Here is a 27,771-nt window from a genome sequence, read left to right as displayed (position 1 = left end):
TTCCTTCCTCGAATAGTGTTCCGACTGGGCTCACAATGCCAACTATTGATGCAGTCAACTTTGAGATCAAGCCCGCTCTAATCTCCATGGTCTCACAAAGTCAATTTGGTGGCCATCCATCTGAGGAACCCACCAACCATTTGCAGAGGTTCAACCAACTGTGTGGTACTATCAAGCATCAAGGGGTCACTCAAGACCAATTGAAAGTCATGTTGTTTGGTTTTAGCCTTCGTGATAAGGCTCAGACATGGTTGAATGATGTCAAGGAGACAGAGTGGAGTGCTATTTCACAGGCCTTTCTAGAAGAATTCTTTCCACCCACCAAGACTGCTGAAATAAGGCATAAGCTGACTACATTCACTCAAGAACCTGGTGAATCACTTCGAGAAGCCTGGGATAGATTCAAGGCTTTGCAGCGGTCGTGTCCGCATCACAACATTGAAAAATGGTTCTTGGTTCAGATTTTCTACCATGGTTTGCAAGATGAAACAAAGAACACGGTTGATTCTGCTGCTGGGGGTGTTTTTCTTGACAAAGAAGTGGATGCAGGTTATGATTTTCTTGCCAATTTAGCTGCCAACCATTACAGCACCACCAGATCCACATCTAAGAAGGGAAAATTGGATGTCGATGCTTATGCTCTATTGTCCTCACAAGTGGCAGCCTTGAACCTGAAGATCGATTCTTTGAAGGCTCCTCAGTCTAGTACTCCCCCAATGAGTATTAATGCTATGTCTAGTGTAGCTCCAGTGACAACTTCTTACTGCGAAGTATGTGGAATCCAAGGTCACTTTGGTCATGAGTGCTCTTATAGTTTACAGGATACTACGCAATTGGAGCAAGTGAATGCTTTTCAACAGAGACAACCCAATGACCCATACTCCAATTCATTTAATCCGAGTTGGAGGAATCATCCAAATTTCTCATATCGGGGCAACCATGTTCAGAATCCTCAACCCCAGCAACAATGGTCGCAACCACAGTTCCATCCACCTCAACCACATGTTGCTAGGCCTCCATTTCAACAAGGAGCCTCACATAATGCTCCCCCGGGGTTTAATAGGCCCCCGCATCAAGGATATCAACAACCCCCTCAGAGCAGTGCTACTCCAGAGCCTAACATGGGTGATCTGTATAAGCTCATTGCAAATATGCAGAAGACCGCAGAGATAGCTCAAAAGAACCATGATGAGAGCATCAAAGAGTTGAAGAATCAGAATAGAATGTTGGAGAATCAAGTTGCTCAACTTGCTGACACTCTATCTCAAAGGCAACCGGGTACACTACCAGGGCAACCTACTCCGCCCCAGAACAGAGAAAGTGCCAATGCTATCACTCTTAGAAGTGGCACTAAATATAATGGACCCCCGATGCCCACTAATGATGCAACTCTTGCTAAGGAGAACACAGATGGACCAGGGAAAGCAATTGATGCAGAGCCTCAAGTCCTGGAAGTTGGTAATGCTGATGATGTTGGTGCAAATAAGGGGAAAGAGAAGAATTCTGATTCTCTCCCTATTGTGCCTAAGTTACCTTTCCCTCACCGGATGCAGAAAACTAAGGTTGATCAACAACTTGGTAAGTTCTTGGCAATGGTCAAGAATCTTGAGGTAACGGTCCCTTTTACTGATTTAATATCTCAAGTTCCTGTTTATGCAAAATTTTTGAAAGAGATGATCACTAAGAAAAGGGATTATGGTGGTGTGGAGAGAGTCGCTCTAACTGAAGAGTGTAGTGCCATATTGCAAAATAAGTCTCCACCAAAACTTAAGGATCCGGGTAGTTTTTCCATCCCCTGTCATGTAGGTGCATTGTTCATTGATAAAGCATTATGTGATTTAGGTGCAAGTGTGTCTGTCATGCCCCTTTCTGTCTGTAATAGGTTGAATATGGGAAAACTAAAATGCACACAAATCACTTTGCAAATGGCAGATCGTTCTATAAAATATCCTTTAGGTATTTTGGAGGATGTTCCTGTCCGGGTGGGAAAATTCTACATTCCTGTTGATTTTGTGGTGCTAGATATGGAGGAGGATAGTCAAATCCCCATAATTTTGGGTAGGCCATTTTTATGTACTGCAGGTGCTGTTATTGATGTCAAGTCTGGGTCTCTTACTTTGAGTGTTGGTGATGATACTGTTACTTTTAATCTAACCAATGCTGTGAAGTCTCCTATGCTTGAGAATACTTGTTGCAGGATTGATATTGCAGAAGAGATTTCTCTAGACAACATTCCTAGAATGTTGTATGATGATCTATTGCTGGCGACTCTCACCTTGGAAGCCCATAAAGGAGAAGGAGATTGTGAGATTGATTCCTTGATCTCGGATTTAGATGGAATTGAAGTTGAGAAGGTCGATGGTTTTGAGGTATTGGCAACTGTTTGCTCTATTTCCGAGCCACGGGTAACGAAGGTAGAACTAAAACCATTACCATCTCACCTTAAATATGCATTTCTTGATGATAATGAGGATTTTCCTGTGATCGTTAATGCTGCACTCGACGATAGCCAGCTTTCTAAGCTTCTGACCGTGCTACGTATGCACAAAAAGGCAATCGGGTATAGCATTGACGATCTCAAGGGCATTAGTCCTGACTTTTGTATGCATAGAATTAACTTGGAAGCAGATCACCGCCCTCGCATACAGCCACAACGTCGTTTGAATCTTAATATGCAAGATGTGGTGAGAAAAGAGGTAGTGAAACTACTTGATGCGGGCATCATCTATCCCATTTCAGATTCTAAATGGGTGAGCCCGGTGCAAGTCGTTCCTAAGAAGGGGGGGACAACGGTCGTTAAGAATGATAAGGATGAGCTTATCCCCACTCGTGTTGTCACAGGTTGGCGTATGTGTATAGATTATAGAATGTTGAATATGGCCACCTTGAAGGATCACTTTCCCCTCCCCTTTATTGACCAGATGCTAGAAAGATTAGCAAAACACAACTTTTTCTGTTATTTGGATGGATATTCAGGTTTCTTTCAGATTCCCATTCACCCAGACGACCAGGAGAAGACGACGTTCACCTGTCCATATGGGACTTTTGCATACCGCAGAATGCCGTTTGGTTTGTGCAACGCCCCTGCTACATTTCAAAGGTGTATGATGGCCATCTTTTCTGACTTCATCGAGGATATCATGGAGGTATTTATGGATGATTTTAGTGTTTATGGTTCTGACTTTGATGTATGTTTGCATAATCTTTCTAAAGTGCTTAAACGTTGTTCTGACGTGAATTTGGTATTGAACTGGGAAAAGTGCCACTTTATGGTCAATGAAGGAGTGGTACTTGGTCATCTTATTTCTGAGCGTGGCATCCAAGTTGACCGAGCAAAAAGTGAGGTGATCAAGAAACTTCCCCCTCCCGTGAATGTCAAGGGAGTGAGGAGTTTTCTCGGTCATGCGGGTTTCTATCGCCGTTTCATAAAAGATTTTTCTAAAATTGCGAAACCCCTCACTCAATTACTGCTCAAGGATGCCACATTTGAGTTCACTGATGCTTGTTTGGAGTCTTTTGACAGGATAAAGAAAGCATTGATAACTGCTCCGATCATTCAGCCTCCGGATTGGGATTTGCCGTTCGAAATTATGTGTGATGCGAGTGATTATGCTGTTGGAGCAGTGCTTGGCCAAAGAAAGAACAAGGTGTTGCATGCCATCTATTATGCAAGCAAAACCTTGGACGGAGCTCAGATGAATTATGCTACTACTGAGAAAGAGCTCCTTGCGGTTGTTTATGCACTTGACAAATTTCGGACGTATCTTGTTGGTTCGAAAGTCATTATACACACTGATCATGCCGCTTTGAAGTATTTGTTGGCCAAGAAAGAGGCCAAACCAAGACTTATTCGATGGATTCTTCTTCTCCAGGAGTTTGACTTGGAGATTCGGGATAAGAAGGGTGCTGAGAATGTTGTTGCAGATCATCTCTCTCGGTTGAAATTTCAATCTAGCGCAGACGGGCCTATCAATGATTCTTTTCCTGACGATCATCTATTCTCTGTGTCTACTCAATCCCCATGGTATGCGGACTTTGCGAACTATTGTGTTGGTGGCTCCCATCCTCCGGAATTGACATATCAACAACGTAAGAGATTCTACCATGATGCTAAGCGGTATTTTTAGGATGATCCACATTTGTATCGGAAGTGTGCCGATGGTATGTTTCGTAGGTGTGTAGCGGATTGGGATACCCACGGGGTTCTTAAGCATTGCCACAGTTTACCTTCTAGTGGCCATCTTGGTGCTATTCCGACCGCCCATCGAACTCTTCAAAGTGGTTTCTATTGGCCTTCTATATTCAAGGATGCTCGTTTCTTTTGCAATGCATGTGATGAATGTCAACGGACGGGCAATGTTTCGAAAAGGCAAGAGCTACCACAGACCGGAATTCTTGAAGTTGAGCCATTTGATGTATGGGGCATTGATTTTATGGGACCGTTCCCTTCTTCATGTGGGAATCGGTACATCTTGGTTGCCGTTGATTACGTTACAAAGTGGGTGGAAGCTATTGCATCGCCAACCAACGACTCTAACGTCGTAAAGAAGCTTTTCAAGAAAATCATCTTTCCGCGCTTTGGAGTCCCAAGGGTCGTGATTAGTGATGGGGGTTCCCATTTTCATCAAAGGACTTTTAAGGCTCTTCTGAAGAAGCACGGAGTTACTCAAAAGGTTGGCATGGCTTATCATCCTCAAACGAGTGGCCAAGTCGAAGTTTCTAATCGACAGATCAAGAGAATTCTCGAAAAAGTGGTCAACAAGTCTCGAAAAGATTGGTCGTTGAAGTTGGATGACACATTGTGGGCGTTGCGCACGGCCTACAAGACTCCGTTGGGGACAACTCCGTATAGGTTGGTGTATGGCAAAGCTTGTCATTTACCAGTTGAAATGGAATATCTCTCTACTTGGGCCGTCAAGGAGATCAATATGGATTTAGAAGCGGCCGGTGAAGCGAGACTTCTTCAATTGAATGAGCTAGATGAACTACGGTTTGAAGCTTACGAGAATCATAGGCTCTATAAGGAGCAAACGAAGAAGTTTCATGATAAGATAATTCAAAAACGGGAGTTCAACATCGGTGATAAGGTCTTGCTTTATAATTCACGACTACGGCTTTTTCCAGGAAAGCTTAAGTCTAGATGGTCCAGACCTTTTACCATCACCGAAGTCAAGGAACATGGAGCTATTGAGGTTGCTAGTGAAAATGGCACCAAGTTTAAAGTGAACAGTCAACGTTTGAAGCTATACACTGAAGGGGCGTTTATTGGAAAATTGGAGACGATCTATCTCTCCGATCCACCCACCGACGCTTGACTATTGAGGTTTGGAGTCAAGCTAATGACTTAAAACGAGCGCTTATCGGGAGGCAACCCGATTTCTAACTCTTTTTCTTTTCAATTTTTTCATTTAATTCTATTTTTAATCTAATTTATTTTATTTATTTGGTTATTTTATTGAAAAAAAAAAGTATATAAACAACAAAAGAACAAAAATATTTTATTTTTGAGTTCACCTGAATTCATTTATTTATTTATTTATTTTCGTATTTTTATTTTCATTTTTTTTAGATTAGTTTTTCGTTCTTCGTATTTATTCATTTATTTTTGCGTGTTTTAATTTTACTAACGATTCTAATTTTTGAGTTAGTGGTGTTTGAATTTTTTTTAGGATGTGTAGGTGCACGATCAAGCTATTCCGAGAAATTTTAATGCATCGACAAGCCGCAAATGGATCTACGAGCATCGAATTCGTCGCGCACCATGAGCATCTCAGCGCCAGCAGCACTCTTCGCTGGTTGATCTTGCGCAGCACTCGCACCAGCACCAGTACGCGCAGCTCCAGCGAGCGCTGGCTCGACCACAGCGAGGGATCTCGCGCAGCTCCAGCGAGCGATGGGTCGAGCACAGCGAGGGGTCTCGCGCAACGCCCATGCCTGCCAGCCCGCCTCGCCCTTCACAATCTTTTCGCTCACTACCAACGAGCGCTGGCTCGACACCAGCGATCGATCTCGCGCAGTACCAGCGAGCGCTGGCTCGACGCCAGCGAGAGAACTCGCGCAGCCCGCCCTGCAAGCTCGATGCTCTTCGTCGTTGCGCCAGCCTTCCATCCCACCTCTCGCCCAATGCCGCGCCACTTCTTTGCTCGCAGGTCCCAGCGAGCGCTGGCTCGGCACCAGAGATCGATCTCGCGCGATGCTTCATCGCCCCTCGCCTACAAGCAGCCCACCCCCCCACCTCCTTTCACTCTCTTGCCTCACGCAAACACCCCACCTCTCTCTCACCAACACTCTCCAACACCATCACTCACCATCACCCTACCTACCACCACCACAACAAACCAACGCCGTCGGCGACCACCCCTGTTGTCGGCGCCGCCCTAGCCCAGCCACCCACCCTCAACAATCCTTCACCTTTTTCCCCACTTTAACACCATAAACCCTAGACTTAATCAAGTTGGGGGTTTTTGTTTCTCATAATTGGAGCTCAAATTGGTTGAATTGTGAACTTCATAAGGGTCAAAGGAGGAGATTTACATCAATTTCATGCTCTATTCATCACCAAATTGGTAGTAAGATTCGAATTACTCCCTCTATTTTACACTTTGACATTATTCAAGAATTTCTATGCTTATGGTTAAATTGAATTACATGAATTACTTGATTGTCAATTGAAATTGATTGAGGGACAAATTGTTTCATTGTGAATTCTGGTTTCATTGATTTGATTGTTGCTTGGAGTACCGGAGTTTTGATTTACTTGGATTATTAGCATTTTTGATTGCGGTGACACTTATCACAGATTTCATACACCATGACACCACCAAGACGCTCAAATCCTAAGCGTAATGCCACTAAACCAACTGCACCCAAACCTGCCACATTGAAAAAGCCACCCACCCCAAAACACCCACCATCAAAAGTCACCACACCCATATTACCACCACCCTTACAAGCCCCCACACCCATAATACCATCACCACCACCACATCTAAATCCTGAGCTTCGCCAACAATCTTTGCTAGCCGCCTTGCACAAAAGACCGGTCCGTTCTACACTTTTCTACTCCATAGATGCGGCTACCAAATTGGGACTTCATTCTAGTATTGACGAACTTCTTTCTGGTTCGTCTTGGGAGAAATTTCTTGGTATTACTGAGCTTACTTTTGCAGATTGGACTTATGAATTCCTAGCTTCCTTTGAGTTTAAAGGAGAGCCCTCAAAGATGTATTTTAAACTTGGTGGTGTAGCTCGCGAATTGACTGTCGATGAGGTAAATGATATATTTGGATGGGAGAAAGGATGCTTAATTGATTCATACGGGTTCAACACCTTCTTGGATGACAAGATAGGCGAGGATGGTACACCTTGTGATCTCTCCCACTTTTGGTTTCGAATAACTGGAAAAAAGGATTAGAATCCCGGCCATAGCAAGTGTGGCTCGATCATCAATCCTTCCCTCAGATTACTCCATCGGGTGATTAAGAGTGTCTTCTACCCTAAAAAGGAGATGAATCAAGTCACCTCATCTGACCTCAGACACTTATTGGCTTTCACTATTGAAAGGACCCCGGACTTTCCTACGATTGATTATGGTTCTTTCTTGGTCTCAGCTTTTCATACTGCTCGCAACAGAGATGTTGGAGATATCCATTGTGACGGTTTTATCACTAGTATTGCCAAGCATTTTGGGTTGTCAACTTAGGGCAAGAAGCCGGTTTCATCGAAAAACTATTTGCTTGATATTAAGGCATTGGGTCGTTTTGGTTGGCTCAAAGAGACAGGAGATCGTTATATTTGGAACGTGAAACGATGGGGACACCGCCTGGCCGACTCCCCTTATGCCTATCTCCCGTGTTCTCGAGCGGATCTCACTACCTCGGGATGTTTGACATTCTCACCTGACTTTCGACGATCCGGGAGCCGGACGGCAGACTCCGCGCGTCCACCCCCCGGACCCTCAGTGAGTCCTCCTGCGTCCTCCATTGCTGCTACCCTCGAGGGTCCGGCATCACCTACTCCTATTACTGGCTCTGTACCACTTGAGCACCAGCTGGGAGCTTTTGTTTCGCTTTGCGAAACTTTTCATACTGCTGTCTTTGAGCGTCTCTCTGCTCTTGACGACCAGGTTGCCTCTTTGCGACAGGATGTTTTCACCATTCTTGGACGGCTTCCAGCTCCTGCCCCGACTCTTGCTGAGTGAGTCGTTCCTTTTCTCTTTCCCTTGCATTACTATGTATTGTCGCAGTGGGGTCACTGCATCATTCTAGCTTGGGGGAGGGATATCCTATCCTTTATTGCTTTCTTAGTGTACTTTTTATCGCTTTCATAGGTGTTGTACGCTTTGTACCATCCATTAGGGGTGGGAGTTTACGTGCAACGAAAAAAATGTACTGCTTTCCTAGTATTATTGATTAGTTTAGTTGTCTTTCTTTACTTGCATTACATTCATATTTCCTTATACCCTGCATAGTGAATTTGACTTTCAAACCATGTTCAGACTCTTTTTGACTCTTTGGAGCTTCTCTTGAACTTAGCTATGATTCTGAAATTCAGTCGGTTGTGCTATACATTGATAACTGCTTTGCATTGTGTGAACCAATTGAATGGTATGCGGTAAGATGTTGGTCTCGTATCAAGAATAGCTAGCCAATTATCTTGTAGGTCACCTTACTATGTGTTTGTGTGATTGATGTGACTTGTTATCGTATGATTTTGGCTTGAGATTCACTAGTAGTTTAGCTGCAACTCACGCATGCCGCGTATGACAGAGGCCATTCTCTTAGGAAGCCTTCAGACGAATTTAGAAATATCAGTTCCTGCCTTTCATACCCATGTTGTAGCCTTGTCCGTTTATTCTTTTAACTCCACAAAATTGAGCCCTATTAGCCCCGTTGGTTACTTATCCCGAGTCTAGCTTGGGGGAGCTTCGGTGTTCGTAATGGTTTCGTCGATGTTGATTGATTGGCACACTAAGCCAATAGTTCGTGGTTCGAGGCTATGTTTGGATCTGTGGTTCGGAAATGGTGTATATTATTGTTGGCACCCAAGCTTGTAACAGTTAGAATTAGATTTATCTATATACTTTCGATTTCATTCTTTAGTTTCATTTTCAAAAAAACAAAAAAAAAAGGAAAAAGAAAAAAAAAAAAAAAAAAAAAAAAAAAAAAAAAAAAAAAAAAAAAAAAAAGAAAAATCAAAGAAAAATCAAAAATACGTTTTTTGTTTTTGTATATAGTTTGAAGGCAAGGAAAGGGGATTTAACAAAGATCATTGACATTATATTATGTTTTTCCCCTTGGTCATATATAACTTGGTTGATTGTTTGGGTTTCATGGTTCGACGGAGTTGGATTTTCGGCATTATCACGCCGACGCATATAGTTCACATTTGCTCCCCAAGTTGGACCTTACTCTCACTTTTTCCCAAATTATATCCTACCCTTCCTTTCCACCTAGCCCCATTACAAGCTTACTATAAAGACCTCTTGATCGGCATGTTTGTTTTGTGAATAAGCGAAAATTGTTTCTTGCTATTGTCATCTTACCCCGCGTTGCATCATATATTCATATTCTACAAAGTATGCGGCGAAGACTAGCTTGATTGAGAACGGTTTGTGGCTAAGCTTGGTTGTTTCAATTGTGGATCATGATGCTTTGTGGTTCTATTTGTATCCGAGCTAAATTTCTGTCTTAATAACTTTGTTTGATTGTTTGCCCGAGAGTTGAGTAGGTTCGTTCAGGTTCAATGAAAGTCATGTGCGTCTCATTTCTCTGTTTTCGGTCTAGTGTTGCTTGGGGACAAGCAACAGTTTATCTTGGGGGAATTTGATGAATCATATTTATATAGGGTATTCTAGGCTCATTTAGGTTGCATTTCTAGGCATTCGTCTCATTTTAGTTGCATTTAGAGTCATAATTGCATAAGTCGTCGTTATTGTACTCTATTACGCTCCGTTTGTGTTTTCTTTGATATTTCAGGTGATTTTACAATCATTTGGGTGCTTTCGGAGTGTTTGGAGGTGGAACGAATGATCACCGGATGGTTTGAGTCGGAGACGCAGTGTTTGATCGGAGAATTGAGTTTTCCGGGGATGATTAACTCGATGTATCGCTTGTGCATAGCTCGCAAGATCCCTCGTTGGCTCGCAAGATCCCTCGTTGGCTCGCAAGACATCTATCGTAGGCTCGCTACATTTATCGTTGGCTCGCAAGATCCCTCGTTGGCTCGCAAGATCCCTCGTTGGCTCGCAAGACATTTATCGTAGGCTCGCTACATTTATCGTTGGCTCGCTACATCTATCGTCGTGCCTCATCGCTTCATGGTTGCTTGCTTCACTAGGCCAGCGAGGGATGGCTCGCTAGCTCCCTCGCTGCCTCGTTGCTCGTCGCCTTGGCCTGCTATGCATCTCACTAGGCCAGCGAGGGATGGCTCGCTAGCTCCCTCGCTGCTCGTCGTCTTGTCTTGCTGCACTTCACTAGGCCAGCGAGGGATGGCTCGCTAGCTCCCTCGCTGCCTATAGATTCGTCGCTTAGCTTGCTACACACACGCGCAGGGCAGCGAGGGATGGCTCGCTAGCTCCCTCGCTGCTCTACCTTCTTGCTAGTCGCTCATCATGATGCCAGCGAGGGATGGTGCGCGAGATCCCTCGCTGCCCATGCCTCGCCATCTATCTTCCCGTGTGCGCGGCTCGTGCTCGGGTTTGGATGCCACATCATCGCTCCATCGACCAATCATCGACGACTTTTATTTTTTATTTTCATATTTATTTATTTATTTTATTTTAGAAAATAGGAGCATATAAATACTCAAGGGAACTAATTTATTTCCCTCATGTTATTATTTCCTGAGAATTCTTTTAAACGCTCAGTTTTATTTCTCTCTCTACACATTATTGAGCCCTAGTTCATTCCATTCAATTAATCAATATAGAGGTATTTTTCATAATTTCTTTTGCTTTAATTTATTATTATTGTTTTCGTTCCTTAGTTTAATTTTTCCTTTGATTATGAAATTCATGTTTATTATTTCTATCATGCTTATTAATTCAATTATGAGCGAGTAGTCGTACTCTAGGGCTAAGTAAGGGAAGCCATGTTTATACCATGATTATTATGCATAAAGTTTGTTAATTTATAGATTATTGCTTGAGTATTCCGATTGATTTGTTTTAATTGTTGATTCATGTTATCGGCCAGTTTCATGAATTGATTATCTAGCTAATAGGAATTAGAATCGAAAGATCGTATTTTTAGAGGCTTAGTGCAATCGGCAATTCTGATTATGTTAGCGACCGTACTGCATTTGTTGACTTGAAAGTGTTAAGACCCGACCGTAGGATTAGCATGTACTTTAATTACTCGGTCTAGTTTATTCGTTGTCGAATTGAATTGTGTTATTGGATTGGTACAAGCATGGTGAACCGAACAGACGCCCTAGACCTTTAATTCATTGATAAATTACTCATTTTTATTATTGCTTTAGCTTTAGTAGTTAATACTCAAACTCAACTTTCGTTATTGAAATAGTTCGTATAATTGGGCAAAAACTAATAGAACTTGTCTCCCTGTGGGATCGACCCGTATTTGCTAAGTATCTGCTAATAACAGACACCGTGCACTTGCGGTATCACTTTTTAACTCATCAATGGCCAGACCTCGAAAGCAGCAGAATCACAGCAAAGGACAATCCAATAAGAAGCAATCGAGTAAGGTGATTACACGAGCTGCTTCAAAGAACATTATCTCACCGGAAAAAGAGGCGGTGGAAATCATTGCCACGCCGGAAACACCGACTGACCCAGATGACCATTTTGCGATTGAGGACCAGATTCTAACCCCAAAATCGTCATTTCGAGAGTTACAACAACAATCTCAAGTACGAACAACGTTTAATGCTTGGATTAATGGATTGGCACAGGGGAAAGATGCGCGAACCCATTTTCAATCAAACCAGAGTATTGGCGGGAATGGGTTAGTTCAATCTCATCCTATTCAATCCACTATTCATGATCATATTCCTTGCAATTTAGATGATAATCATGCTGATAATTTGAATTCCCCCAATATTGATGCTGACATTGTTCAAATTGATATTGAAGACATTGAGGATGAAATTGCATATTGGAATTCTGCTGTAATATGTTATGTTTTAGGAGCCAATCCACCACAGAATGCTTGGGAGGGATTTGTGAGGAGAATTTGGGGGAAACAGGGAGTTGATAAGGTAGCCATGGTTGGGAAAGGGATTTACATGGTTCGTTTCAAAACCATGGAAAACTGCTCAAATGTGCTTAAGGGGGATACTCAATTCTTTGACTCAAAACCTGTAATCATAAGACCATGGACCCCTGATGTTAACATTGCAAAAGAACCAGTCAAGAAATTACCCATTTGGATCAAACTACCTAGGCTTGATATCAAATACTGGGGTGAGAAGAGTCTCTTTAAGATTGTTGGTTTGGTAGGGGAGGCTGTGAAGGTGGACCAAGCTACCTTACACAGAGATAAGATAATGTTTGCTAAGGTTCTTGTTGAGGTGGACATTGACCAGCAATTTCCTGCTTCCATTCAATTTCTGAATGAAAAAGGGGTTCTCACAAAACAACAGGTGGAGTATGAGTGGATTCCACTCACTTGCTCCATCTGTAAAGGCTATGGTCATACCCAAGCTAATTGTCACAATAAGAAGCATGTTAAGACAAAGAAGGTGTGGGTTCATAAAGCTGGTGTTGTTCCCATTCCTAAGGAAAAAGTGGTTGCTGCACCTGTAGAAGAGGTGGATAATGCTGATGGGTTTACACAAGCTCTGGGTTTCAGCAAACATAAGTGCAAACAATTACAACCAATTGTTACTAGGAACCAATTTCAGTTGCTTCCTTCTGAGGAGATCATTGATGATGATTTGAGTGATACTGAATCAGTTCTGGTAGAAGTTCAGCCATTGGACAGGGGAGGGAACCCTCCTATTTCCAATGGATAGTGTTTTATGCTGGAATGTTAGGGGACTAAACAGATTAGCCAAACAAGTAGAGGTGAGGAGAATGATTCTCACTCATCAAATTAAACTGTTTAGTCTCCTAGAAACAAGGGTGAAGGCTGCTAACATGGGGGCCTTATACCTGAATGTTTGCCCAAATTGGTGCTTCACTACTAACCTTAGCACCCACAGAAATGGTAGAATTGTAGTAGCCTGGGATCCTCACTATTTTGTTGTGGACATTAAGGTTGTGTGTAGTAAAGTAATCCACTGCAGTATCATACATAAAGATTCTGGTGCCTCCTTTTGTGCCTCCGTTGTGTATGGTTTTAATGAGAGGAAAGAAAGAATTGAGCTCTGGAATCAGTTAAGGGAGATTGCTGATAAAATGGTCCTTCCATGGGTGATCATGGGGGATTTCAATGCTTTGATAGCAATTGAGGATAGGGTGGGTGCACCTGTTAGATTGTCTGACATTCAGGACATGAGGAATTGTATGGCTTATTGTTGTTTGAATGATTGCAAAACTGTTGGTAGGCACTTCACTTGGACAAACAAACAGGAAGGAGATGCAAGGGTGTTCTCCAGGATAGACAGAGTCCTTGCTAATAGTGCATGGGATGATTTGTTTCCTACTGCTGAAGCTACTTTTTTACCAGAAGGATGTTAGGTTATGATACATATGACAATTCATAAATCATGCGGAAAAACCATAAAGCCAGGAAAGCATATTATTTACACATAATCATTTAGCATAGAATAGATGCATACATGTTGTAGCGTGCCTTCCCTAGCTGCGCCCGAACCGAACAAGAACAAGTCTTTAGGACTCCAAATGTCGTCCCTCCGTAGATAGTCCATAGTACGTCCGGATCCGCCTCAAGTTAGACCCACTACTACAAAAGTTAGAATAAGTGACACTGGATAGAGAACGCTTAAGTGTGGTAGGCGTTTCTCAGGAGAATATAGAACGCCTTTCCCTGATAACTGTTCCGTGGAAAAAGAATATAGAGCGCTTGCCTTACTTAACAGTTTCGTATTTTTTACCACGATAAAAAAAAATTAAAATAAATAAATACATATATACGACTCATAACATATAAAGCGGTAATGATATATGCGTACTATCAACCTTGACGGCAGAATGAAATTAAAACCAAATCTAATTAACTGAACAAAAATTTAAATTTTAGGGTTAACCCAAAACCAAATACAAATGAAACTCTAATCAGTAAAACTCAACTACTCGTATTACTAGTGTTTCACAGAATATAAACCCCAAAATCCATCTCCCGCAAAACCAAATCCCAAAACCGCGCACCACTACCCGTTCTCCCTCGCTGTGCCGTTGTACTGTCGTACTGCAATACCGCCGCCGCTCCTTTTCAACATCCGGTGAACGCCGATCGACTCCCCACCACTCTAAATTTCAAGGTTGGTATCCTTAATTTTGTTCTGCATATTTATCCTTCAACTAATAACCCTAGGGATTATGAATATTGTTAATTATCAAATTACAATGTCAAAGTATGGAATTTTATATGTGGAAGAAACTTTCATTCAAGTTTTAGATCGAATCATTGATGCTTGATTAATAATTAAGCCGAACAATTCATGATTTTTTACCGAATGAATCTGATAAACTAAGTCCTTTAAACTGATTTAGTTTTAAGTTTATATGATTTAAGTCGAGTTATATTGAAATTCCCAGTTAAAGAAAGAAAGAGGAGGAGGGGGAAATACTTTTTAAGAATAAATTTTATATTAGATCAGATGATTTGTTTATCTGAAGTTTTAGGCATTAACGAAGAAATTTGTGTAATTCTAGCAACATATTACGAAAATTAGTTTGTGTAGATGATGATGATGATGAAAGCTTGTCATTTTCCCATAACTATGCTTATAGATGAAACTGTAGCCTTGAGGTTCACAAGGGATTTTGAATCTGCATTTTTCATTTTACAAACTCCTGTCAAATTAGTTCTGTAAACCTAAAGGTGGGATTTCTTTGTCTTTTGTTTTCATCTGTTTCAATTAAGGCACCTAGTTGTTTTCATCTGTTTCAATTAAGACACCTGGTTATTATACAAAATGTGTTAGGGGGGAAAGTAACCAGTTTGGTTGATGAAAGGGAATGCACGTATCCAATCCTCATAACCCTTTTTCTGCCCTTGCCTTGAGTTGAGGTGGTCTGTTATAAAGGTGGTTGTCTTGTTGAGGTTAATATGATGTTTACAAATTACAATGTTGGTTGCTCCCAGGTTCTAATACTGCAATGTGCTAGGATCATTGTAATTTGCATTCTTTCTATTTACAGTGATGAGAATAATGTGCTCGGAGAGAACATTGCTGGTCCAGAGAAGAAAAACGCAGATGTTTCCGAGGAGACGAAGCATTTAGTAGCATATCATGGTGGGTTAAGATAAAATGATCAAGCCTAGTAAACTTCTCGCCTGATAGTGCTAACCTATAGGTTGTAACTGTTTTAAGCTTTCCTTTTTGTGTAGAGGCCGGCCATGCCTTAGTGGGCGCTCTCATGCCTGAATATGATCGTGTGCCCAAAATTTCAATCTGATTTTTCTTTCTTAAATTTACAGCAAGTGATATTTTCTGCTGATAAAACAAAACTCGCATTGGTAAATCACGACCTCCTTTGTTTTTTGCGCTTCTCCAATGGTTAGTTGCCTTAAATTTTCTATTATTGTGAATTATTTGGGTTCAGGTTAACATTTACAAATAACAGATAAGTTATGGTAAATTCATGTTATGATTATTGTACTTATTCAAGTTGTGCTTTGAGATGTCTTTGGAGGCATGGTTGCCTGTAGTGGACTAATACGAGTACTTGCTATGTTCTTTCTGGTGATTAGATTATATCCTAGCAATCAATCATTGTAGTCTTGTTCTTTTTGTAAAGAGTTCTTTGCTTGAACAAAATTGTGATGGTCCTTTCTCTTTTAGTTTTTACTTTCTCCTCTATAAGTAGATGTTTTTAACTTACAGTATATTTGATATCTTTTTACCTTCTATAATGGTTCAGGTCAACGATACAGTTGGAACCCTAGCTAGAGGTAGGTACCATAAAGATGTAATTGCTGCTGTTATATTGGGTACTGGAATAAAAGCAGCTTATGTCGAACGTGCTAGTGAAATTCACAAGTGGCATATTGGCATGGTCCTTTTCCCAAATCAGGGGAGATGGTGAGTCTTTTCTGCTATCCTTGATTCTTTGTTTCCCCCTCAACGTTCCAAATTTATCCTCTTCTTTTTCTGTCCTCTTTATTTCTCTCGTGACCCTCAAATCTGCGTATTCCTTTTATCTTACAAACTCTAAACAATATCCACATATTGTGACAGATATTTGAGAAAATGATATCAGGAATGTACTTGGGTGAGATTGTGCGAAGAGTCTTGTATAGGATGGCAGATGAGGCCAGCCTTTTTGGTGATACAGTCCCATCAAAATTGAAAACTCCATTCATCTTAAGGTGCATTTTCTATCTTATGTTAGGTTTAGTAATTACTAATTAGTATATTTGATATCCTTTTTGACGATGATCTAGTGTGACTTAAGCTAGCTCAAGGAGATGGTTAATTACCTCAGTTCAGTCCTGCAGACGAACTGCCAAGCTAGTCTACCACCAGTAGACAATTGCACCGATATTGTCCCTACTGTTGCTGTAGAAGTTGATGTTGCTGCAGAAGTTGTTCTTGCTTCAGAAGCTGCTATTGTTGCTGCTACACCATCCCCAGTTGCTGCTGCTATACAATCCCCAATACGTTGTTGCTGCTACCATTCTACCAAAGCTCTTCCGCTACAATTTTTTTATTTTTTTTATTGATATTGGATTTTGTTTTTGCCGTACTTGTGTAGATCATTTATATTTTGTCAATGAATAATAGGATCTTGTTATTGAATGAACAATATTATTTTATTATTGAATGAAATTATTTTCAGAAAGATCTCGTGGATATCATTTCTATTTTATCTATTAAGATTTGGTTTACATATAGGACCTAGAATCGTAATATCCTATTTTAGGGACGCGTGTGCAACTATAATATAAAAAAAAAGGGTAGAATATAGAACGGTTGTGTAAGGAAACTACTTTCTATTTTTATATTAAACAGGAAGTATATAATACGCACGCAAGGTGTTATGTATCTCAATATTTAACAGGAAAAATAGAGGACGGTTATGTACGGAAGGCGCGCATTATTATAGAGTATAAGAGACGGCTATGTACGTTAACCGTTCTATATTTCTTCTTTATTTTCTGATTTTAGGAAGGGAATAGAGGACGCTTATCTCTTATCACTGTACTTTATGACTAGCTATATAAAACACTTCTTTAACCCGTTTTATAAACTTTATAGCGCGTTAAGTTGGAGAACGCCTCTAAGGCGTCCTATAAAGTGTATTTCAACAGTACTCTATGCCCTTTTTTGTATTAGTGACCAACTAGAATCGCCCTTAAGGTGCTTAGGATTTTCGGCTCTTATTGCAAGTGTATGGCTGATTTATATTTCAAAAACTTACCCTTTGAATACTTCAATCGTACCTGCAAATAATGACCCTAGGCCCTTATTTATAGAGGTATGGAAAAGGAACTAGAATCCTATTAGGATACTAATTAGTTAAACTAGAATCCTAGTAGGACTCTAACTAATTAATTTTATCCTTTTAGGTTTAGGAATTTAATCATCAAACAAATCCTATACAATTTAGGTTTCGTATGTGAACACAAACTCTACACGAGCATGACCCACGAGCGTGCAGGCCATGCCCGCGCACAGCCCACACGGCCGCTCGGCCCACGCGAGCCGCAAGCCCACGCGAGCAGCAGCACCACTCGCAGCCCATTGCTGCGCGCGCTGCGCGCGTTGCCATGGCCTGTTGGGCCTGGCCTTGCGCTGGGCCTGGCGTGTCCTTGGCTGTTCGTGTGGCGCGCTTGGCTTTGCTGGGCGATGGCCTGGCTTCGTGCTGGGCCCTCGTCCGGCAGGCCTCGTCCGATGCTTATTCGTACGATACGCTTCCGATTAAATTCGCGGTTCCGGAATTCATTTCCGATACGAATAATATTTAATATTTCCGATTCCGGAATTAATTTCCGTTTCGAACAAATATTTAATATTTTCGTTTCCGGAATTATTTTCCGATTCCGATAATATTTCCGATTCTAACAATATTTCCGTTTCCGGCAATATTTCCGATTCCGGCAATATTTCCATTTCCGATAATATTTTCCGATACGTACCATGTTTCCGTTTCCGGAAACATGTACGACTTGGATAATATTTATATTTCCGATACGATCCATATTTCCGTTTCCGGCAATATCATCGTTTCCGGAGTATTCATTTCTTGCTTGTGACGATCTCAGCTCCGACTGAAACCAAGATCCGTCGATTCCGAATATCCATAGATAGAGTATTTAATGCCATTAAATACTTGATCCGTTTACGTACTATTTGTGTGACCCTACGGGTTCAGTCAAGAGTAAGCTGTGGATTAATATCATTAATTCCACTTGAACTGAAGCGGCCTCTAGCTAGGCATTCAGTTCACTTGATCTCACTAAATTATTAACTTGTTAATTAATACTGAACCGCATTTATTAGACTTAACATAGAATGCATACTTGGACCAAGGGCATTATTTCCTTCAGTCTCCCACTTGTCCTTAGGGACAAGTGTGCATTTCCTAATTCCTTTGTCGCTCGATGCTTGCTCTTGAACATAAGGTAAGAGTTGTCATCCTTATTATGTCCAGAGGTGTTTCTCGGTTTCAGAGTTCAACTGATCAAATAAACAGATAATCATAGCCTATGATTCATCCGAGCACGGCCATGCATTTCACAGTTTCTAGCTCTCCGAGTGGCTTGTACAACTTTTAAGCATCTCATCCCGATTTATGGGAGGACAATCCCAATCTTGCGATCTTGAGATTAGACTTCGTTTGATAGGTGATTACCTGAGCGTTGCCTTTATAGCCTCCTTTTACGGTGCGACGGTTGGTCAACGTCAAAGCAACCAGTTCTCAAACAAGTAATCTCAAATCATTCAGGTATTGAGGATTTAGTGTCTAATAATTTTAATGAAATTTACTTATGACAGATTTTCATCTCTTACAGTAAAGTTTCATAGGTCTGTCCGATACTAGTCTTCCCAAAGTAAGTATCTATGCAAATGGTTACGACATTGCCATGTCCACATAGTTCAAGAAACAGAACTACTAGTCATCTTGCATTCTAGTCGTCTAACGTTTTCCATACGTCCAATTTTATAGAAAACTCCGACCAGGGACCATTTTCAACCTTTGACATTCAAGTTCACTTGATAGACATTTCTTAGTCACAGGACTGGTCCTGACAGTCTATCTTGAATATATCGTCAAATTGAAGGGACTCATCATTTAATACTAAACCAAGATTAAATGGAATATGAAAATTCATTTCATATATGATAAATGTTCAACCCCAATGTTTTACAACCATGGGCCTCAAACCCATCTTTAAGACAATTCATGGAATTCAAAGTTATGCTTGATTTCCAGTGCTACAACGTGAGTGTTGCTTCTCACTTGTTGCATAGGTTTAGTTATCATGCTTTGCCAATCTTAATATCCTTTTCACCGAATGTTCTTCGAGATATGATGATAAGATCTTTTGAGTTTGTTTATTGTGTGATCTAGTCTCTCTTGCTTTGATAGTGGTTCTACACATTTCGCAATGAAGAACCATCAAGCCAGCAGACATGTGATCTACCCAAGTTCAGTGAAGAACTCCTTAACATAAACAACCCTGTTTTATTGCTTCTCAGGCAATAAGTACTTTTACTTCAACTGTATAGGTTGCTAGTGATGCTTTATTTAGATTTACTTATCCAAGCAGTTCACAGATATGTGGAAGACTTTCCAGCTGTGTCTCAGAACATAGAAATTAATATTTAATTTCCCACGCAACAACTCATGGTCTCCAATCCATGTTGCCATTTCAAAACACGATGCTCTATAGCTCGTCCTTATCAATGGTTAACTCCAAAGGGTCTTGCTTGATCCTTTGCCAGTGTTTATGCGTGTAGCATCAATATTTAGCATATCTTTATTTCCTTGAATCAAGAACTTTTCCTATGTACCTTTTCAAGTACCATAAGTATTCTTGATCTCAATCTAGTTGATCTTCACTTAGATCAATAGAGATTGGTATATGTTCGTCATGCCTAAAGTCATACGATACGTTTTTGGCGATCCTCATATTATATCATACATGATAAATTCTTTTGCAGAATAATTCCCAATTGAATTTTATTCATGTAGCTTTTAGCTCATATAGTTTCAGTAGATACTAATTCCAGCTAAATTCTTTGACATACAATATAGGTTAAGAATCTCATTTAGACTCTTTGATGTTTAACTTAGTAAATGCTTATACATAGTTCAAATATCCTTTACTTAGATTTATTCATATGGGTCGAATATCTCCAATGGAGTCTTTCGTGTTTCATTTAGTAAATGCCATTACTTAATCCAAAACAATATCATAAGATCTTTGTAAATAGATCTTAATACCCAGTATGTACTAAGTTTCGCCTTGGTCCATCATTGATGAATAATTTCAAACCTAAGTCATTAGCATTTGAATGTTATTTCACAATAGAGAGATATGTGTGATACACATAGGACCAATTAAGTTTTACGTACTCCCACTAAACTTCTTATATATCTATAAGAATCATGTACATTTTATGAAACTAAAATGCTTATTAGCTTCACTAAAATACAGTTCCAATTCCCAATTGCTTGCTTAAATCTGTACTTAGATTTCATAAGTTAGAATTCCTTTTCAAGCATTTATTTGGATCCACAAATCCTATGACATGCCATGTACATAGTTTTCTTCCAACATTTGATTGAGGAATACGTTTTGTCATCCAATTGCCATATGTACCAATATGCAATTATTGCTTGAATTATAGACTTAAGCATTACGATTAAGCATGAGGTTTCAACACAATCCACGCCGTGAATTTGCTTGTAACTTTTAGCAACTAATCTAGCTTTGTGTGTGAACACAATTCCATGTTTGATAGTTTTTATCCTTAAAACCAATTTGCAAATAGGTGTTAACTAATTCTTGCAAATCAACAAAATTCAATTTTGTCATCAAAACATTTAGCATGTTTTATGGCCTCTAACCATTTAAAACATTTGAGTCTATATATGGCCTCTAACCATTTTAGGGAATCTGGGTTTCGTCATAGCTTTCTTACAGGTCACAAACTCATTAATCTACATGATAATAGTTTGACTGCAAGTTGTAGGTTTCTTCACTATCTAATAGAAGAATTGCATAGTTTCAGTGACTTGAACTCTATGCCTACTTGGGTATGGAACATCAAACAATAGAATATCAATAGCCACTTGAAAGTCCTTTGAATATTCTGTTCTCCTTGAAGCATTTGTAAAGTCTTCTAAGAGATGTCTATTCTTTAAAAGCCACTTCTAAAGTCCTTAAAGAATACGTGTTCGAATTTTCTAAAGAACTTCAAAAAGCCTCCGGAATGTCCGTTTATGTTTGTTGTTCGTCTCGAAAACTTTCGAGGTCTATTTTCTCCCACTTGTCATTTTGGAAACGAATCTCCAAAAGGACATTATTTCGAGCAAACAAACATTATGTTCTCAAAAATTCGTGGTAGAAACAATACCCTTGTGTCTCATTTGAATAAATCACAATGAAACATATATCTATACTTGGGCCTTAGTTTGTCGAATGACAAACACTAAGCTCCCACTGAGTTTTGCAACTCTCTAGATATATTTTATGAAAAGTTATTCTGAAATTACTTTTCAATAGCTTTGACGAATTTGGTTTAGTTTGGTGGTAGTTGAGCATTTTGTTTTAGAAATTATAGGAAAAGTCTTTATGATTCATCATTAATCGAGTCAAGTACTAATTGACTTTGATTATTCTAACTAAGATATGCCATATCTTATGGACCTAGATTGTGAAATTACAACACACAATCATTGATGATCATATTTGGTCTCAAGTAATCATCAACATGATCTAACCTAGATCTTTATGATTTCTTACCAAGTGGATTTCATACTTCTGAATCTTTGAACTAGCCAAACAGATTCAACTTATATCACATTTGAGTAAATAAACCTATATTCACTCAAATCCATAATAAAGTCATAAAATCTTTCTTTAGCTTTGAACTCTATTGTCTAGGCGTTCTAACAATAGTTCATATCTTTTGTTACTTTCAACAAGTAAGACTAGTCGTCTTAAATTGATCTAGAAATAAATGAACTTTCAAAAGTCCATCAAAATAGAGCTTTTGAAGTTTAACTTGTTGATATGGTCTAAGCAACAATGCCAAAGATTAGTGGAACTCAAATCAAGGGGTTGATTTGAACCTAGTAAAGTTATTTAAAGAGTTGTTTGTTTTAATCAAGCATATTGACTCAACCTGTAATTGACCATTTCATTCAAATAAACAAAAAAACATTGTTTTTGTTTTTCTTGAATGTGAGTCTTTCTGTGTTTGAAAACAGAAATTTAGGTATGTTGATTATGGAACAAAATAGCCATTGAGTTCCAGCCTTTGAAAGGACTTAAAACAAACTAGATGACCCTACAACTAATGCAGCACTGCCATGCTTCATTTCCCACTTGTAGGTCATTAGTGTAGCCTAGCTTCCATTGTTTGAGTTATTACCGAAGTAAGAACCTCAAGCGGTATATGATACCAAGGAAGTTTGATTGCTAGGTCACTTCTCTTTTAAACATAAACTTATAGGTCGAAACGGAATCGTAAATTCCTTTCATTTGTTCCTTTGTTTTCCTATTTCTTGTACCCTTTCTTATAGTCTTAAGAATTGAATTCTTTAGTATTGACTTTTATACTTTGTTAGACATGTCCAATGTCACGTACTCCAACAAGGTTCTTATCATTTAATTTATGTTGAATATTTTGTTTCAACTAGATGATCTTACCAGAAGCTTCTAAAGTTCTCTAAGCATCGATCTATTCGAATGTCTAGGGACTAGACTCATTCGAGAATTAAATGGACAAAGATATTAGGTTGTTAACCATTGGTAAAGCTGAGCATTTAAGCTCAATGCTTTATGATCTCAAAACTACAGTGTATTTTGAATTCACAAGCACCAATTGGTTTGCCATTCGATTTTGATATTCGAAAACAACCATAAAAGTCGCTAAAAGAAACGTACATTTAAAATCGCTCATTTTCTCTCATTTCCGTGAATCGTTCTTGGATTCACTACCAATCGAGGAAATTTACTGTTACCTTTCTAAAAGGATTTACTGCAGTGCAAGATATTTAATTATAAACAATAATTAAACATACATTGAAGCATGCAAAGTCTAAACATTTATCATGAACAATAACTTGAAATTAAAGCAATCATGCAATTCAAACAAGTTATTAGCATTTTATTCGATTTTATTGTTCCGGCAGGTGTGAATAAAATGATTCCAAGATCCTAAAACCATTGAAGAATTAAGCACAGTTTGTCGACTCAATCCTAAAACATTTTAGGTAAGCAAAAACCTTTTGCTAATAGTCTAGAAACTGTTCTTGGTTGATAGGTACGTCTAAGAACTTATTAGGTAAACCTATCGATTTTGCCACGACATAAAAGGACTCCTTACTTATATCGTTGAGTTTCACCAAAACTAACATGTACTCACAATTATTTGTGTACCTTGCCCCTTTAGGACCAATAAGTAACACCTCGCTGAGCGAAAACTATTACTAGATTGATGTAAAGGATATCCAAGCAAGTGTATATTTTGGCATGGCACCTTTTAACTCAATTTTTTACTATGTTGGTTAGATTTTAAGTGAACTAAAATCCTTAATCATGCAACATAATCAAGCTTTGATCTCATGCATTTTAAGACATATTTAAAAGCAATAAATAACTTAAAACATGCATAAGATAAATGTGATCTAGTATGGCCCGACTTCATCTTGAAGCTTCAACTTCAAAGTCCGTCTTGAAAATCTCCGTGGGAGGCACCATTTTCTTCAAATAGGATAAGCTATAATTAAAACTAATTACAACTATTTGATGGTACGCAGACCATATTTGAATTTGAAAAACAACTTTGGTACTTTAGACCAATTACATTCAAATTAATGGTACGCAGACCATATTTTCTATCCTATTTGGGCCATACTAGTCACTTCATAACCTGCAAAACAGTACATATACAATATATACCATTCACCCATTCATTATCATGAATGGCCCACATAGCTGGTTAGTAAAACACATTATGCATCACATAAACATTTGCAGCAATTAATCAAGGGCACCAATAATCTACAAATTATTCAGTCCTTATTAATTATAATCAAGTTGTTTTAACCTTAAGGATTTGTAGACCTAATCAAGAGTATATGACTAAAAGGGCTCCCACTTAAACCAATAAATTCATATGCTTTACTAATTTTAAACATAAAAATGTATTTCTAGTCTAACCGGAAACATACAAATTTAATTAAAATTTAAAGCTCATATAAATTTATAATTGAATCCATAAATTTAATTTAATTTCAGTTGCATTTAAATTAATTCATGATTTTAATTTTAGTAAAATAATTAGAATAAATAAAATTTATTATAATTACAATATTCAAAATTAAAATCCAAGAAATTAATTTAAATTATTAATTTTAAAATTAATTAAAATTACGTAAACTGAAAATTTCAAATTAAAATTTCAAAACGATCTAATCGCAACGCAACAACCCCACGCAACGCACGCCCATGGGCCACACGCACACAGCCATCGCTGGCCATGTGCGCGCAGCCCATGCGCTGTGTCGCATCGCTGCTGCTCCCCAACGCAAGGCGCGCGCCAGCGCTCGTCGCAACAAGCACGCTGCTCACCATCGCTGGGCGCAGCGCTCGTCGCACGCGCACGCTGCTCACCATCGCTGGGCGCAGCGCTCGTCGCACGCTTGCACGAGGCAGTGCGCGCTGTGGCGCAGCTCGCTTGCTGCCCACACGTGACTGCTCGTGCCTTGCTCTCGCCCTTGCCCATGCGCCCATCGCACACAGCCCACGACACAAGGCATGGCTGCTGCCTTGTGCTCGTGCACCATGCCCTTGCTCGCTGCATTCGTACCGCATGGGCGACGAGCTCCCTTGCTCGTCGTCGCATGCCCGCACTATACAACACCCCTTAAAGGTTACACGTAGCGTCCATTGCTTTGTGCGTGCAAGTTATATGAGCGAATCGCATAAAAAATTTAGAATTTATTTTCAAAATTAATGACAAATTAATAAATAATATTAATTTCATAATTTTAGGGCGAAAAATCGAAAATTTATTATTTAATTGATTTCCGATTAACATGGATTCAAGTCTAGGTCATAAAAATTTAAAATCTAACATAAATTTACAATTTTTATGGTGGTTTTTAATCATAAGTATCTAATTAAATTATAACTAATTATGAAAATCAAATTAATTCTAAATTATTCCAATTTTCAACAAATTAATCATAATTACAAATTAGATTGCATAATTAACAAGGCTAGGCATTCAAACTTGTTAAACATATACAGTAGGTCAATCAAAAATTCAAGATTTATCAACAAGAATCGCAAATATTTAATTTACCATCTTAAATTTACGAAATTTTGCATTCGAAAAACTAAAACCTCCGAAAAGTCATAGTTAGGCTTCGAATTTGAGAATTCTGGGTTCGGCCGAAAATTACTATTTTTGTCAAAATTTTAGAATGCCTTTTACATGCGGAATTGACACAAAAATCACTCGATTTGGATGAGTAACGAAGAAACTGCCGAAAAACTGCGTACGTATAATTAAATAAACGCAATTTGCAATTAATTAACAATTACGAAAATTAATCACCCCTTTTAATTCTTGCAAATTTGTAATATTTAACCATGTTCATGCAATTTAGATTATGAAAATAATAAGAGGCTCGTGATACCACTGTTAGGTTATGATACATATGACAATTCATAAATCATGCGGAAAAACCATAAAGCCAGGAAAGCATATTATTTACACATAATCATTTAGCATAGAATAGATGCATACATGTTGTAGCGTGCCTTCCCTAGCTGCGCCCGAACCGAACAAGAACAAGTCTTTAGGACTCCAAATGTCGTCCCTCCGTAGATAGTCCACAGTACGTCCGGATCCGCCTCAAGTTAGACCAACTAGAATCGCCCTTAAGGTGCTTAGGATTTTCGGCTCTTATTGCAAGTGTATGGCTGATTTATATTTCAAAAACTTACCCTATGAATACTTCAATCGTACCTGCAAATAATGACCCTAGGCCCTTATTTATAGAGGTATGGAAAAGGAACTGAAATCCTATTAGGATACTAATTAGTTAAACTAGAATCCTAGTAGGACTCTAACTAATTAATTTTATCCTTTTAGGTTTAGGAATTTAATCATCAAACAAATCCTATACAATTTAGGTTTCGTATGTGAACACAAACTCTACACGAGCATGACCCACGAGCGTGCAGGCCATGCCCGCGCACAGCCCACACGGCCGCTCGGCCCACGCGAGCCGCAAGCCCACGCGAGCAGCAGCACCACTCGCAGCCCATTGCTGCGCGCGCTGCGCGCGTTGCCATGGCCTGCTGGGCCTGGCCTTGCGCTAGGCCTGGCGTGTCCTTGGTTGTTCGTGTGGCGCGCTTGGCTTTGCTGGGCGATGGCCTGGCTTCGTACTGGGCCCTCGTCCGGCAGGCCTCGTCCGATGCTTATTCGTACGATACGCTTCCGATTAAATTCCCGGTTCCGGAATTCATTTCCGATACAAACAGTATTTAATATTTCCGATTCCGGAATTAATTTCCGTTTCGAACAAATATTTAATATTTTCGTTTCCGGAATTATTTTCCGATTCCGATAATATTTCCGATTCTGACAATATTTCCGTTTCCGACAATATTTCCGATTCCGGCAATATTTCCATTTCCGATAATATTTTCCGATACGTACCATGTTTCCGTTTCCGGCAACATCTATGACTTGGATAATATTTATATTTCCGATACGATCCATATTTCCGTTTCCGGCAATATCATCGTTTCCGGAGTATTCATTTCTTGCTTGTGACGATCTCAGCTCCCACTGAAACCAAGATCCGTCGATTCTGAATATCCATAGATAGAGTATTTAATGACATTAAATACTTGATCCGTTTACGTACTATTTGTGTGACCCTACGGGTTCAGTCAAGAGTAAGCTGTGGATTAATATCATTAATTCCACTTGAACTGAAGCGGCCTCTAGCTAGGCATTCAATTCACTTGATCTCACTGAATTATTAACTTGTTAATTAATACTGAACCGCATTTATTAGACTTAACATAGAATGCATACTTGGACCAAGGGCATTATTTCCTTCAAAGGAAGCTTTGATCATTGCCCAATGATCCTGCAGAGCTATCACCAACAAGCTCAGAAAAGACCCTTTAGGTTCTATAATATGTGGATTAAGTCTCCACAATTTTTGCCACTGGTTGAGGGGAATTGGAAGACTGATATAGCTGGTTGTCACATGTTTAGAATGGTCCAGAAACTTAAAAGAATTAAGCAGGAGCTCAGGCAACTTAACAAGACTGGTTTCAACTCTATTGAAGCTGAAAGTTTGAAATTGCATGCTGAATTACTTCACATTCAGCAAGAGTTACACAGGTACCCTGGTGATGCTTCTTTAGCCACTGCTGGAAAAAAAAAAGGCAAACCAGGCTTACCAAGTGG

The 27,771-nt window shown here is 39.5% G+C and overlaps 1 protein-coding gene, 1 long non-coding RNA gene and 1 other non-coding gene across 5 annotated transcripts; 2 read left to right on the top strand and 1 right to left on the bottom strand.

Annotated features, from left to right (window-relative positions):
- Positions 1-86: 86 nt before the first annotated feature.
- LOC130469593 (uncharacterized) lies at positions 87-5,315 on the top strand. The gene is made up of 7 exons (XM_056838970.1): positions 87-165; positions 550-842; positions 948-2,841; positions 3,004-3,146; positions 3,261-4,117; positions 4,175-4,465; positions 4,631-5,315. The coding sequence occupies exons 1-7, from the start codon at positions 87-89 to the stop codon at positions 5,313-5,315; spliced, it is 4,242 nt and encodes a 1,413-aa protein (XP_056694948.1).
- Positions 334-439, bottom strand: LOC130471136 (small nucleolar RNA R71). The gene has a single exon (XR_008931802.1). It is a non-coding gene; the product is annotated as a small nucleolar RNA R71 (small nucleolar RNA).
- A 9,985-nt stretch (positions 5,316-15,300) lies between the features above and the next one.
- LOC130470746 (uncharacterized) lies at positions 15,301-16,947 on the top strand. 3 transcript variants are annotated; one of them, XR_008931470.1, is made up of 4 exons: positions 15,301-15,651; positions 16,016-16,176; positions 16,333-16,463; positions 16,539-16,947. It is a non-coding gene; the product is annotated as an uncharacterized lncRNA (long non-coding RNA). The 3 variants fall into 3 exon arrangements; XR_008931471.1 differs by having other exon boundaries at positions 15,301-16,176; positions 16,550-16,947; XR_008931469.1 differs by having other exon boundaries at positions 15,301-16,176.
- Positions 16,948-27,771: the final 10,824 nt, after the last annotated feature.

This window comes from Spinacia oleracea, chromosome 3 (assembly GCF_020520425.1).
Source record: "Spinacia oleracea cultivar Varoflay chromosome 3, BTI_SOV_V1, whole genome shotgun sequence".
Classification (NCBI taxonomy): Eukaryota; Viridiplantae; Streptophyta; class Magnoliopsida; order Caryophyllales; family Amaranthaceae; genus Spinacia; species Spinacia oleracea.
The sequence above is the reverse complement of the archived record's forward strand: the minus strand, read 5'-3'. Positions and strand labels throughout refer to the sequence as shown.

What these genes read in the sequence shown, in the direction of transcription:
- LOC130469593 (XM_056838970.1), top strand. Translation starts at nt 87, where the DNA reads ATGGTCTCACAAAGTCAATTTGGTGGCCATCCATCTGAGGAACCCACC. An exon ending in ATACTACGCAATTGGAGCAA is followed by an intron (nt 843 to 947) that starts GTGAATGCTTTT and finishes AACCATGTTCAG; the next exon opens with AATCCTCAACCCCAGCAACA. An exon ending in CCTTCTTCATGTGGGAATCG is followed by an intron (nt 4,466 to 4,630) that starts GTACATCTTGGT and finishes TTTTCATCAAAG; the next exon opens with GACTTTTAAGGCTCTTCTGA.